This window comes from Calidris pugnax, unplaced genomic scaffold (genome assembly GCF_001431845.1).
Source record: "Calidris pugnax isolate Ruff unplaced genomic scaffold, ASM143184v1 scaffold30, whole genome shotgun sequence".
NCBI lineage: Eukaryota > Metazoa > Chordata > Aves > Charadriiformes > Scolopacidae > Calidris > Calidris pugnax.
Window position 1 is genome coordinate 4,609,146 of NW_015090776.1, and position 13,846 is coordinate 4,622,991.

The 13,846-nt window shown below is 50.5% G+C and overlaps 1 protein-coding gene across 2 annotated transcripts in view; it reads left to right on the forward strand.

Annotated features, from left to right (window-relative positions):
- EDC4 (enhancer of mRNA decapping 4) overlaps positions 1 to 12,911 on the forward strand; it is a 39,584-nt gene extending 26,673 nt beyond the window's left edge. The window contains exons 20-29 of one of the 2 annotated variants that reach the window (XM_014947016.1): positions 200 to 352; positions 1,906 to 1,942; positions 2,587 to 2,767; positions 4,683 to 4,838; positions 5,567 to 5,682; positions 6,148 to 6,313; positions 7,506 to 7,692; positions 8,948 to 9,167; positions 10,231 to 10,394; positions 11,963 to 12,911. In XM_014947016.1, the coding sequence (XP_014802502.1) occupies positions 200 to 352; positions 1,906 to 1,942; positions 2,587 to 2,767; positions 4,683 to 4,838; positions 5,567 to 5,682; positions 6,148 to 6,313; positions 7,506 to 7,692; positions 8,948 to 9,167; positions 10,231 to 10,394; positions 11,963 to 12,155 (1,573 nt within the window). In that variant the 3' untranslated portion in view covers positions 12,156 to 12,911. The remainder of the gene's footprint in view (positions 1 to 199; positions 353 to 1,905; positions 1,943 to 2,586; positions 2,768 to 4,682; positions 4,839 to 5,566; positions 5,683 to 6,147; positions 6,314 to 7,505; positions 7,693 to 8,947; positions 9,168 to 10,230; positions 10,395 to 11,962) is intronic. The other variant, XM_014947024.1, reaches the window with a different exon arrangement.
- The last annotated feature ends 935 nt before the right edge of the window (positions 12,912 to 13,846 follow it).

Here is a 13,846-nt window from a genome sequence, read left to right on the forward strand (position 1 = left end):
AGACCTGAGTCCAAATGAACAGCATGTCCTCAGCTCTGTAGAGGTCCCTGTGTTTAAAAATCAAGGTGGCAGGTGTCCTTAGCTGCATGATGCTGGCTGTGTGTGGATGAGGAGCGGAGTGTGAGTCCCCTCCCCTTAGCGAAGGCTGGCGCTGTCGGGTATTGCGAGTGATGTCCTCTCCCCTGCTGTTCCTTCGTAGTGACCATGATGACGAAGTTGCAAGCTTGGCTTCTACGTCAGGTGGATTTGGTGCCAAAGCGTCTACGCAGAGGCTGCCTGTGAAGGACTGGAAAGCCAAGGCATCCCCCCGGGCTTCCCCAAAGCTAAAGCGGAAGGGCAAGAAAGATGACGGGTATGCTGGGCTTGCCAGACTACTGGTGGCTGTGGGACCAGCTGTGAAGGGCCACAACCTGCTGTAGCCACTAGCAGTGAGACTAGGGTCTGAGGCTGGGCCAGGTGCTCCCAACCCTCGCCCCGTTTTGCAAATGGCAGTAAACCACTTCAGGGTTAAGTATATTCTGCTAATAAATATGTATGATCTAACCCAAAACCAATGAGGAGGTTGCTAGCAAGAGACTGATGAGTCTTAGATTGTTTGCCAACTGAGATTGAAGCAATGCCAAAAAATATGCCTGCTTATGCAATATATCTAAAACAAAAGGCACGAAACCCCCCCCCCCCCCCCCCCCCCCCCCCAAAAAAAATGTTGCTGGTTACTCAGACGGTGACTGCCACTCCGGGGCATGGGAGTAGGTTCAGCACCACCTTTCCAGCCAGGACTCAAAATCCAAAATACAGCCTGGGCTTCAGAAGAATGTGTGGGAGGTGAATTGCATGCTGGGGAGGGACACACTGGATCCATTTGCCAGTTTCAGTGGTGGCTTCATTGGAACTGTGACACTGTGACTATGGCTTAATGGGGCCCCCATCGCTGGTTGGCTTCTGAACGTTGGCACAGTCCTTGTTCCACAATATGGATTGTTTGTTATCTGCTTGCTGCTTTTCTGTGTTTTTAAACGTGCCCATATGAATGTCTTGTAAGTGAAAATCCATGACTGCAAAGGTCTGCCCGTGGGAAATTAGATCAACCCGTGTGCGTTAGTGTGAGGAGAGCAGCACAGCTTCTGCGTGGGGCTCTCTGTTCTCTTGAATTCCCACAACTCCACGATGTGGATCTCTAGCTGTGCAGATTGCAACAGAGATGGGCTACAGTGTTAAATTTCTGGCTGTGGTCCTGCACTGTGCCACCCAGAAACTCTTAGCATCAGAAATGCCTTTCCTTTTTCCTGCCTCAGTCCTTTTCAAGTTGCTGAATGGATACTCTCTCGGAACAACAAATGGGTACTTCCCTTCTGGGAGGGTTTGAATGTGATGGGGACGTGCAATATTAGTGGATCAGTTTGGTGGTTTTCTTTATTCTGCCGGAAGGCATCACTAGTTTCTTTACCTTGAGAGCTGGAATCATTCTAGATTGTTTGAAGCTTATTAATTCTGTATTTAACAAAGGAGTACTTGTTTTTCCTTTATGAAATACCAGCAGACCTTCAAAAGTGGTTTGGCAAAGCCTTCCCTGGCTTTGGATTTCAACAAAACTGAACAATCAGCACACGTTTTTCTTTGTAACATTAAGACTTGGTTCAAATCTCCTCCCTGTGAAGGGATCAGCCTGTAAGGAGCTCCGGGGTCTGTGGATCCTGCAAACGATGGAGCCGTGGCTGCTGTAAGGCCTGGGATTTCATCACCTTGCTGTTGCTCTTCATGTTACACTAGGCAAAACACCGGCATGAGCTGGAGTGTAAAATCTAAAGCGACTGTAAAATGTGTGATCTGTTTTGGCAGAAGGCTTGGGTAATAAGAGCAGTTAATTGACATAATTGGATGACTGCTTTTTCTCTTTATTTCCAGGGACGTGAACCAGTCTCCAAGATCATCTAACAACCAGGTGAGTCAGAGCCACTCTGCAGCCCGTCCCAAGGGCGAGATGCTTCAGCTCTATTTATTGCGTTGCCAAAGCCTGGAGGGAAAGTTCATCCCAGGTCCTTGCAGCGCCATGAGCCCCTGCAGCACCCCAGCTTCCCTAAACTGCCTCTTTTAGATGTTTTGAGCAGGTGAAGAGACAGCAAACTGTAGATGTATACTTCTCCAGATGTATACTTCTCCACTCATTCATAAATAAGTGAAAGAGCTGAAAGAGTGCTGCAAGAAACCTCCTTACTCTACTGATTGCACAGCTCTTTTCTTAAGTGTTTGAGGTCATTATTTACATTCAGATGCCTAAACACTCTCAGTACGTGGCCAAAAGTGAATAGGATCTGTTTTCCTTTAGATGCCAAAGGGTCTTGAATCTAAACAATTGGGGATAATCTAAGCAATGGTTTATGAATTCCATGTGGGAGTTTCGTGTACCTTTGTCAGTTTATTTCTTCGGACAAAAGTCATAGAAATAGGTATTAAGCTGGCCCCGTTTTCTGCTTTGTGTGTTGTTACACTTCAGTCCTAGGCACGCGGATGGACTTAATGCCTAGCAGAAAGCTTGACTGACCTCCAGTCCTGTTAGAAATGAGTGTTTGTCCTCTCCACGCATAGGTGACACCCGAGTTCCAGGATGAGCTGATGTGCATATTGAGGAGCCAACAGCGGGAGCTCTCTGAGCTGCGTCAGAACCAGATGGAGCTGCTGCAGAGACTCACTGATCACCTTGATGCCATTCAGAGCTCCCTTATGGGCCACGTGGAGAGAGTGATTGACTCCCAGCAGGAGCAGGAGCGTATCCTTGTTTGCCGATGTTGAGTGGAAGGGTGTGGGCAGGCTGGAGACATGTGAGGAGAGCTAAGGAAGTTCAGGGATCTTGGTGGCCTGGGCCATAGGTGCAGTAAAAACACCTGGCTGCAGTGTAACTATTTCAGCTCCTCTCAGTCCCTTTCTAAGGGCAAGAAACTCAGAACAGAGAAGAGCTGATACTTTCTTTGTGCCACTGAATCTAGTTACCCATTATGGCCATAAGTGCTGTGTCGCTGGAGTAGACCAGAGGTGCACCTAATTCGTTATGCTGTGTCAGGCAGTGGCCAGTTGCACAGCAGCAATTAGGGGATGATCCTTTCCTTCCTTTCCTCCTCAAGGCAAGTCAGTATTGGCACCAGAAATAGGATCAGACCGCCATACCGCATAGCTGAGTGTAGAATTGTCTTGTCTGTGCCTATATATATACACCTGCTGGTCCACAGGTCTGTTATGTGTTACTTGAAAATCTTTCTTTTGGTGTTTTCAAACATGGTATCCAGTTATTTTTATTGTCTAGTGAGTAGTCAGTTCATGTACATCTTTTGCAGCACTGAATTTGGTCATGTTCCCCAAACTGAGCCTCTTCAGCATCTGAAACCACTCTTCTGTGATGTTACAATGATTTCTGTTTTCTCTATTAATTAATCTAGGATTTTCCTTTTTGACCACCAAGCTGATATTTTCATAGATAAATCAGGTAGCTTTTTACTGAAGTTGGGAATCTGGACCTGTATTTTAATATTAGAATAACTTTTTGCTCTCGGCACAACTTCAAAATTCAGTGCAAATCTGTCAGCAGCTGAATTGTCTTCGCACTGTTTGTTTTGTTGGGGATTTTGGTTTGTTTGTTTTTTTTTTCCTAAGATGCACGTGCATCTTTTGTGTGTTGGCTCCTTCAGAGAGCTTGGTTGCTTCATGAGGCATGATGAGCTTTTATTAAGCCTGGGTTTGCTCCCATGCACTGTATCACTTATGTCCACCAATTCCATCCTGTAGAAACTTTTTTACCAATTTGCTTTTTGTGAGATTCTTTTTTTTTTTTTTTTTTTTTAATGAGCCCCTTTTTATGAGGGCTTTGTGGTCTCTGTGGTGGTTTTGGCTGAGATGGAGTTAATTTTCTTCGTAGCAGCTCATGTGGTGGTATGTTTTGGATTTGTGAGCAAACCAAGATTGATAAAACACTGATGTTTTTGCCTGTCAAGGCCTTCTCTGTCTCTTGCATGGCTCCACCAGTGATGGGCTGGGGGTGGGCAAGAAGCAGGGAGGGGACACAGCCAGGACAGCTGACCAAAGGGATCTCCTGTGCCGTACGATGCTGTGCTCAGCAACAGAAAGCTGAGGGAAAGGAGGAGGAAGGAAGTGGACATTCAGGATGTTCAGGGTGATGGTGTTTGTCTTCCCAAGTCACCATTACGTGTGATGGAGCCCGGCTTCCCTGGGAATGGCTGAACACCTGCCTGCCGATGGAAAGTGGTGAATGAATTCCTTATTTTGCTTTACCTGTTACACTGTCTTTATCTCATCCCGTGAACTTTCTCACTTTTACCCTTCCTGTTCTCTCCCCCATCCCACTGCAGAGGAGTGAGTGAGTGGCTGTGTGGGAATAAGCTGCCTACAGGGCAGCTAAATTAACCCACAATTAATAGTGAACGCTACCGTTGAGCTTCTTTTAGCTGTTTGGCTTTTCTACCATGCCTTCCAGAGCTCCTCTCTCACCCCTCTGATCATTTGTTTAAGAGCACCATGCTGTTAAAAACACATCAGCAACATTATATAGAACCCTCTTTCACCAGAGCCACAAATTGGTGAGCCTCTGGATGCGAGGCTGGTGTCCCATCTTTGTGGACAGGAGCGGTGGAGGAAATGTGTTCTTTGTGCTCCTTAACATGCCTTCTCATTAGAGAGAAGACTAGACCGGGCGCTGACGGAAGGACAGCAGCGCAATGGGCAGCTCCAGGAGCATCTGTCTCAGCAGCTCTCTCAGGCCCTTTCCACTGCTGTCTGTAACCGTCTGGAGAGGACCATTCGCGAGGAGATGAAGAAGACCGTGCCCCAGTGTGAGTGGTGCTGCTGAGGTTTTGGAGGTGGATCCCTACAGTTATCCCTGTAGGGACTGGAAGCATGCTGTGTGAAAGTGTTGCTGCTCTATGAAGTAGGAGTTAGGTTACATGAGGACTAGTTATTGCACTTTAAACTGTTGTGGGCCCTGATGAAATCTGGGAAAAGGAGTTGTGGTTTGGAAGGAGGATGAGGCTCCTAGAGGCGAGGCCTTTCTGGAGGACGTGGTATAATCCATAAAGTTTCTGGAGTCTGTTCGGTGGAGGAAAGCTAAGAAGCTGATGAGCTTGGAAATGTTGAGACCTGACTGGAGCAAACTTAAAACTTGTCCTTCCCCTTCCTTGACACACTGGCACCATCCATGTAAGGAAATGTTCTGAAAAATGCTGGTGGGAAAGCCTTCTGAAGCTATAAGTGTCCACCATTCTGCTTGAAGCAGGGTACCCACTATTCTAAATCAGGTTAGCTGTGACTTTGCCTGGGCAAGTCTTAAAAACCTTCAAGGCTGGAAATTCCATGGCTTCTTTGGTGGCTTCCAGAGTTGTACCACCTTCCTGGCAAAAAGTTTCTCCTAATGTCCAACCTTAGCTTCCCACCCCAGAGCTGGTGAGCATTGCCCCTTGCTGTGTAATATTCAAGAAGAGCTTGACTCCATTTTCTGGTTTGGGTTTAGAAGCGTGAATCCAGGCTTAAAGCTGCACCGTTGACGTGTTTGTGTTGTGCCTAGGCATTTCCAAGAGCATGGACCCTATCGCTGGCCAGCTCAGTAACACCATTGCTGCCAAGCTCGCTGCTGTTGAGGGGACGCTGAAGGAGAGTATCACCAAGCTAGTGAAATCAAAGGTAAGGAGAACCAGACTGCAGCTTTTACTGGGGACACTGAGTTGTCATCAGCCTGGGTAGTGACTCCTCATATCTCTTCCTCTCACCTGTGTCTCCAGAAGGTCAGTTTAGTTGCCCATAGTCAAAGCTCTTGCCTGGTCTCAACAGGAGAGTGAGCTTGTTGTGTATTCCCTTGCCTCATTAGCCCTTTCTTTTATTTACCAAGTTGTTCATTTTCTACTAGAGCAGAGATTCTCACTACAGGAGTGATTGTAGGGCCATCTCGATCAGCCCAGTGGTGGAAGTTTGACTGGCTCTTCTGCTCTCTGCTTTGTTCTCCATTTCTACATTCTTCAGGAAGCAGAAGCTTGTGACTGCCCTTGGCCGTTATGTCTGGTGTGGGTGTGTTGCAGGGACCTGCAGCGTTTGTTCACGTCTTTATGCTGTTGCTAATTCTCTGAAATCTCTTCTGGGTGTGCTTGTAAGAACCTCACAGATGCTGTTGTGAGGGCAACGGCCGATACGCTGCAGGGGCCGATCCAGGCAGCTTACAGGGAAGCCTTTCAGAGCGTCGTGCTGCCAGCCTTCGAGAAGAGCTGCCAGTCCATGTTCCAGCAAATCAACGACACCTTCAAGCAGGGCACACAAGAATGTGAGTAGGTTTTCTTCTCTCTGCACAGCATATTTGCATTGGAGGCTGACAACAAGGTTGCCTTTTCTGAAGTCTTTGCCTTTCAGAGTTTCAATGGTGGCTGTTGGACCTCTTAGCCCACCCACATGCTCCATTTCACACTTAGGACACGGAAGCAGGAGTGAGGAGGTTTCTGTGGATAGTGCTGTCAGAACAGATATTCACCTCTGGTCTTTGTAGCCTGTGCAGTGAAATGCTTGGCCTCATTCTTTGACTCTGTGACTTTGTCTCCTGAGTAGAAAAGCCCAGCTGTGGCCGTACCCCATGCTGTCAATGGGAAGATGATGGACAGACTAGCAGTCCTGCAGCCAGTCCCTCACTTCAGAGGGGTAATGGAACTGGGGGATGTTTAGAGAAGGGTATGGGGATGATCAGAGGTTAAATAGTGGTGGAACAGTGTAGACATGGTCAGGCTGGAAAAAAGAAAAGTCTTAAGTATGGAAAATTGTACACTGGTGCACTGGAGAAGATCTTTCCTGGTCTCAGGCTCAGGATCCAGTTCCTCGGTCCCCTGGGAGGCCAGGCAGGTATTACTCTGTAGAGCTGGTTTCTGAGGAGGCCTGAAGTTGGTGGCACAGGGACTTCTGTTGTCTGTAATTCTGCAATGTCTTCAGCTGCAGTTTATGTTGCACCCTTCCTTTTCCATACAAGTCTCCCACAAGTAAATAGAGCTTATATTCTTCTCCCTTTTGATCAGACCAGTTCATAAGATATTTTAAAATACAGTTTTTTGATCTCTGCAGGCATGATTTTTTTTTTGGGGGGGTGGGGGGGAGGGGGTCAGAAATATTCCTCCTCTTTCTTCATTGGCATTGCCATCACTAATGCAGATCACAACTCAGGCTGTACGCGAAATGAATTACCCTCACTCCTGCCTTTTATCTTGCCCTGAACAAACAGTGTCTGTAAAGGTCTGTCTCAAGGGAGTTGGTGGCTTTGTTGCTGTGTCGTGTCATCCCGTTGGACGGGGAGGCCGGGAGCAGGGTTTCTGGGTCAGTGTAACAGCCCAGAACAAGGCTCGTGTGTTCTCCACACTCGGACACGGGCTCGGTAATCGGTTCTGCTGGAGAACACGTAGAACCTCCAGCTGGATTCCTGCCCTGACCCATCTCCACAGCTGCCGATGGCACAAACATCTTCTGGTTTGTTGCAGATATCCAGCAGCTGGAGACTCACTTGAAGAACAAGAAGGTACGAGAACAGGAGGCCCGGGACCCGTTGCTGAATCAGCTTCGGCAGCTCATCAGCACCTTCCAGAGCAGCACTGAGCAGCTGGCGGCCAGCGTCGCGGCCAGCGTCCACGCTGAGGTGCAGCATCAGCTCCATATCATCGTGGGCAAGTAAGTTGGTGGCTGGGCTTGTGGAGAGAGGTCAATGAGAGGTACACACGTGTGTAACCAAAACCTCTCCCTGCGTAGCTGTGGAAACAAGCTGTTTTCCACCGTGGGGCTGCTTGTGGGCTCTGTGCACGGTGTGACAGAGCGTGTGGGCTGGTCTAACTGATGCCTCTAGAGCACAAAATGAAGACCACAGAAGGTTCTGCTGCATCTAGGAGCTCAGGGCCTGCTCTTCACACAGTCCTGCGTGCATGTTGGAGGACAGGAGGACCTAAGGCAGCCCATAAGCACACTCAAGTCTGAACCTTTCCTGAAGATCATTTCAGAACAGGTCTTTTGAAGGCTTTTCTTCTTAACTCTGTGTCCTCGGGCACACCAACAGTTTCTGTGGGCTACTCTGTCCCCTCAGCTGCTCTGCAGCAATTCCTGCTTGGCTCTCCTGTTTTCAAGACATGGTTCCAGCGGTGCCTTCAGCACATTCACACCATGAAGCTGGTGGTAGGTTGTGCTCATTAAGATTGGCCGGTGGTCACCTGCGGGGCAGAATGCTCCTATTTTAAGCCACTAGAACTTGTTAGAGCCCATCAGGGTGTTCTGTGCGGACCAGGCTTGCCAGGAAGACTCCCAGACTAAATTCTCGTTGCATGGGCTGTGCTTGCTCCCAGGGAAGTCCTGTTATTCTTCCTATGGTAGAGTAGGTTGAATGTTTTGTACCCTTCCTAAGAGGGTGCAGTCCCACCTTCAAGGAGATGGTGTAACGCCCAGCAACAGAGCCTGGGCTGCAAACCGCTCTTCTGGGGAGAAGTCACGGGCTCGGTGGAAGCGTCTTCTCCTTGTAAAGGTGTCAGCTGGAGGCTGGGAAACTGCATCTGACGGATGTGGTGTAGAAAGCTGGGGCCGTTTGGGGATGAGGTGAGAGCGCAGGAGCCGTGGTTGTGAGCCAGAGACATTAAAGATTTAAAATGCCGTGTAACGAGAGACTTGGTTTCCTGAAACATCGCTTTCCAACATCCCCACAAAGAATCCCAGCATCTTCCACGTGCACCCGGGGACACTGGGTGGTTGTTGGACACAGAGCTGCCTTGCCAGCAGCTTTCTGATGCCTGTGCCTCTGAGCAATTTGTATTAACCCTTTGGGAGCCACACTACAATAAGCAAGCCCGCGCTTTCTCGCTGGTACAGGCTTTTTGCAATGTAGTCCCTCAGCGCTTAATTTTCAGCGATGCTTTTGGGTTTGTCTTTTTTTTTTTTTTTTTAGCATGCAGGAGTCTATTTTGGCCCAGGTGCAGAGGGTCATTAAAGGAGAAGTGAGCCTGGCTATGAAGGAGCAGCAAGCGGCTGTCACCTCCAGCATTGTCCAGGCGATGCGCTCAGCAGCCGGGACCCCCATTCCCTCTGCTCACCTGGATTTCCAGTCTCAGCAAACTCACATCCTTCAGCTGCTCCAGCAAGGACACCTCAACCAAGCTTTCCAGCAGGTACCTGCCTTTCACAGCATCACAAAACTGTAGGGGTTGGAAAGGACCTCTGGAGATCATCTAGTCCAACCGTCTGCCAAAGCAGGGTCACCCAGAGCAGGTGGGAGAGGAACCCATCCAGATGGGTTTTGAATGTCTCCAGAGAAGGAGACTCCCTCAAAGGAAAGAAGTTCCTCCTCATGTTTAGATGGAGCTTCCTATGTTCCAGTTTGTGCCTGTTAGCTCTTGTCCTGTCACTGGGCACCACTGAAAAAAGACTGGCCCCATCCTCCTGACACCCACCCTTTAAGTATTTAGAAGCATTGATCAGACCCCCCCTCAGCCTTCTCTTCTCCAAACTAAAAAGACCCGGGTCCCTCAGCCTTTCCTCATATCAGAGAGATGTTCTAGTCCCCTGTAGTCCTGGCAGTGGGTGTTGCTGCTTGTTGGGCCATGGGGTGAGAGGGAGCAGGGCTCATTGAGGTGGGGACATAATTCTACAATTTATACAGGAGTTGGCTGAAAAGACCTGACTCTCATGAAGGTCAAGCCAGAGTGGTGCAAGTTCCACGATTTGCTGGCAGGGAAGTTCCTTCTTCTCAAAGGACAGTGCCAGCACTCCAGCCAGCCAGTGCTTTGCCATCAGCAGTGGCACGTGGTGCACCCCCAAAGAGCAACACCTTCATAAGCCTCTCCAGGCAGATCTACCAGCTGGGGCCTGACCTTGCCTTTGAGCCTGTGGGCAGATCCCTTTGAGCTGCTGCAGACAAACTCCTCTGAGAATAATAGCGAAGCTGTGGCGTTGGGCTGGGGGGGCAAACCTCCCCCTGCTCCGTGCTGCTCCCTGTGACCTGCTCCCCTCTGTCTGGATCTGCTTAGAACAGACACCAGTGTCCTCTGAGCATAGACTGGGAGCCTGAACACGGTCCTGCTTGCAGGTACAGCAGGGTTTGAAGAGAATTCTGCTCCCAGACGGGGGTGATAAGCCATTGAGCCCCCCTCAAGAGGGCTGCTTCCTGCCCTGTCCCATGTCCCTCTCCTGCCTGGTGGTTCCTCAGCGTTTCTAGCTGTGTCTCCCTTGCAGGCTCTCACAGCAGCTGATCTCAACCTGGTCCTCTACGTCTGTGAGACTGTGGACACTCAGCAAGTGTTTGGCCAGCACCCGTGCCCGCTCTCCCAGCCCGTGCTGCTCTCTCTCATCCAGCAGCTCGCCTCCGATCTGGGTACTCGTACGGAACTGAAGCTGAAGTGAGTATGATCAGAGAGCCAGGTCTGAACCTACACAGACCTCTTCCTGCCTCTGCCTTTACATTCACTGCCAGGAAGCAGAAGGTGGTGCTTCCATGGAGATTGGAATTTCTGTAGCCTGTTCCTGGCATGTGAGCAACCAGGAATGGCTTGGGAAAAGCTGTAGGCATTGCCACGGAGAGCTTTGCTGCCCGGAGGTGGTAGGAGAAGGGGTACCCAGCTGTAGGTGCTGTTACCTCCTGGGTTGTAGTCCGTAAATGCTGTATGTGGTCTATGCAGCAGACCTTTAACCATGGAACAATTCCCCCGTTGGGGTAAGAGGAGGGAGAGTGCCGTGTTCCCTGGGTAGCTCCATGTCCAGAGCAACTGTGCCCTCTCCTCAGCTGTTAACCTTTCGCTGGACTTCACATCAGTGGTTTCTGGTCATGGCTGCCAGACAGGTTCCGTGGGAGGTGGCAGCAGGAGCTCCTGGAAGTAATGGCTGTTAGATGTTCCAAGCAAAGCTTGTGTGACAAAACCGTGACTGTGCTGATACTTGTCGTGAATGTTTTTAGCAAGTGAGTCAAAACCCTGTTATCTGCCCTAAAAAACTAACTTGTTAAGATACCAGCGGGTTTTGACTGGCTTGTATGGAAAAAGACTTAAATTGAATTTTTAACTCAAGTTGACAATAGGGATAAGCTAAAAAAAAAAAAAATGAAAAAGAGCTTTAAGTTGCAGAAGAGCTGGTAATCGGAGTTGAAGCTACTGCTGTTGAGTTCAGGCTGGTCTGTTAGTGAAACCCTTTGGCAGTCACCCCAGTGCTTTACTCTGGTTTGAAGGTTTAAGGCTCGTCTGAACTTCAGAACAGCTTGTGGGTAAAGTTCTTCTTCTTCCCCCACCCCTTCCTGGATAGACATTGGAAGAAAAGCCCTGCTTGAGGATTTTTACTGTCTGATAAGTGACTAATTCTGCTTATCCTAAAAAGGCATCAACGAAAATATGTAGGGACCTGTGACCATGCATGGCCCATGGCCAAGTGCCAACTCCAGTCCTGCAGGGAGCTGTGGCCTGTTCTTGGGCCTGCTTGGTTCAGGCAGCCGGGTTGTGCTGCGTGTACTGCAGGCTGGGAAATGTATAGGTTGCCCTTATGTATCATAGAATCACAGAATGTTTGGGGTTGGAAGGGATCTTAAAGCCCCCCCAGTGCCACCCCCTGCCCTGGGCAGGGACACCTCCCACCACACCAGGTTGCTCCAAGCCCCCTCCAACCTGCCCTTGAACCCCTCCAGGGATGGGGCAGCCACAGCTTCTCTGGCCAACCTGGGCCAGGCTCTCACCACCCTCCCACCAAACAAGTTCTTCCCCACATCTCAGCTCCATCTCCCCTCTTTCAGTTTAAAACCGTTACCCCATTGAAGAAGGGATAGGTGGACACTGCTCTGAGTCAGTAATGTTTATTTTCTGATGGCTGACTCTACTGCACTGTGTTTGGGTGGGTGGGTGAGCAGAATCGTGCATCTTCAGAGCTAAAATTGGGTTGGGATTGCACACTGGGTTTGGTTCTAACCCTGATCTCTCTCCCTCAGTTACTTGGAGGAAGCCGTGATGCACCTGGACCACAGTGACCCCATCACCCGAGACCACATGGGGTCAGTCATGAATCAGGTGCGGCAGAAGCTCTTCCAGTTCCTCCAGGTGGAACCCCACAACACGCTGAGCAAGCCGGCCCGTCGCCTCATGATCATGCTCCAGGGCCTGGTCACCCCTGGCATGACTTAGGAGGACCTGGCTACCTTGTGGGCTGCTCTGTGGAAGCCCACCCAGCAGATCCAGTAGTTACTAACCACGTATGGCTTGTGTTAAGAGCTCTTGCCAGGAAATCTATCAACATGTGTGTGATGTCTCTAAGGCAAACGCCATCTGTGTATAGTCCCAAATAGTCACTGAACGCTCACTTGGCTTATTTTTCCTAAATAGCCTCTTTTTGAGAGAGTTAAATCTCCTCTTCACCTGCCCATCCGTCCCCGAGGCCTGGCTGCCAGTCCGAGGTGCACTCAGCAGAAGCTGGTGGCTTTTCTTACCCCTTTAATTTGGAGTCTGCTGCTGGGAGCAGAGAAGGGAGGTGCGTGCTGAGCCCCCGAGCAAGGGGACAGCCCGGGCTGCGCGCTCCTCCTCCCCCAGAAACTATTGCCCATATCTTAGTGAAGGACTCGAACCTCCTCCTCCCTGGTGGGGTGTGTAGCTGGAAGGGGGTTCCCTTAACTCTGGATCTGCGCTGCCGTGGGATGTCCTCTGCGGTGGGGGCTGGGGGGGACCACGCGTGGTGTCCCTCTGGAGTGACCCAGGGATGGTCAGGCAGCAACGAGCTGTGAGAGCCCCCGGGGGCCATCGGTTCTGTTGTGTATCAGAGCATGTCCATGGTTCAGACGTTAGTTTTGATTTTACACCAGGGTTTTTCTTTTTATCTAAATTTTGAATTTTTTTTTTTTTTGGAAATAACATTAAGAACAATTCAATAAACAACTTTTTGAGAAAAAAAAAAAAAAACAAAACAAAACAAAATGGGAGCCTGCTTCTGTTGTGCTGTGGAGGGAAGTCTATGTGGCCTTTGGAACCAGTCCTGAAGCCTGTAGGACTGTCCCCAGGCTGGAACCTGAGGGAAGGGGCTGGGATGCCCTTTTCCCAGATCAACACCCAAGTCTCTGCTTGAGCTTTCCTGGGCGAGTCTGGCCGGTCCCAGTGGTCTCTTCACACTGGGAGGCTTTGTTACCCATGGTGGGGGGCTGCTGGCCCCAGGAATTGTAGAATCACAGAATGTTTGGGGTTGGAAGGGACCTTAAAGCCCCCCCCAGTGCCACCCCCCGCCCTGGGCAGGGACACCTCCCACCACACCAGGTTGCTCCAAGCCCCCTCCAACCTGCCCTTGAACCCCTCCAGGGATGGGGCAGCCACAGCTTCTCTGGCCAACCTGGGCCAGGCTCTCACCACCCTCCCACCAAACAAGTTCTTCCCCACATCTCAGCTCCATCTCCCCTCTTTCAGGGTCAAACCCTTCCCCCTCCTCCTAGGGCTCCCCTCCCTCATCCAGAGTCCTTCCCCAGCTTCCCTGGAGCCCCTTGAGGGACTGGAAGGGGCTGGAAGGTCTCCCCGGAGCCTTCTCTTCTCCAGGCTGAACCCCCCCAACTCTCTCAGCCCCCCCTCCCAGCAGAGGGGCTCCAGCCCTCCCAGCATCTCCAGGGCCTCCTTTGGCCCCGCTCCAACAGCTCCATGTCCTTCTGCTGTTGGTGGCCCCAGAGCTGGAGGCAGCACTGGGGGGGTCTCCCCAGAGGGGCAGAACCCCCCCCCCCCATCCCTCTCCCTGCTGGGGGAAGGAGACGCTAATTCCCCTTTTCCCAGGAAAAGCGTGTCCCGCTCCTTCTCCCTCCCGGGACGGCGGGGTCCGGGCTCCAGCCCCAGCGGGGGGGGGTGGG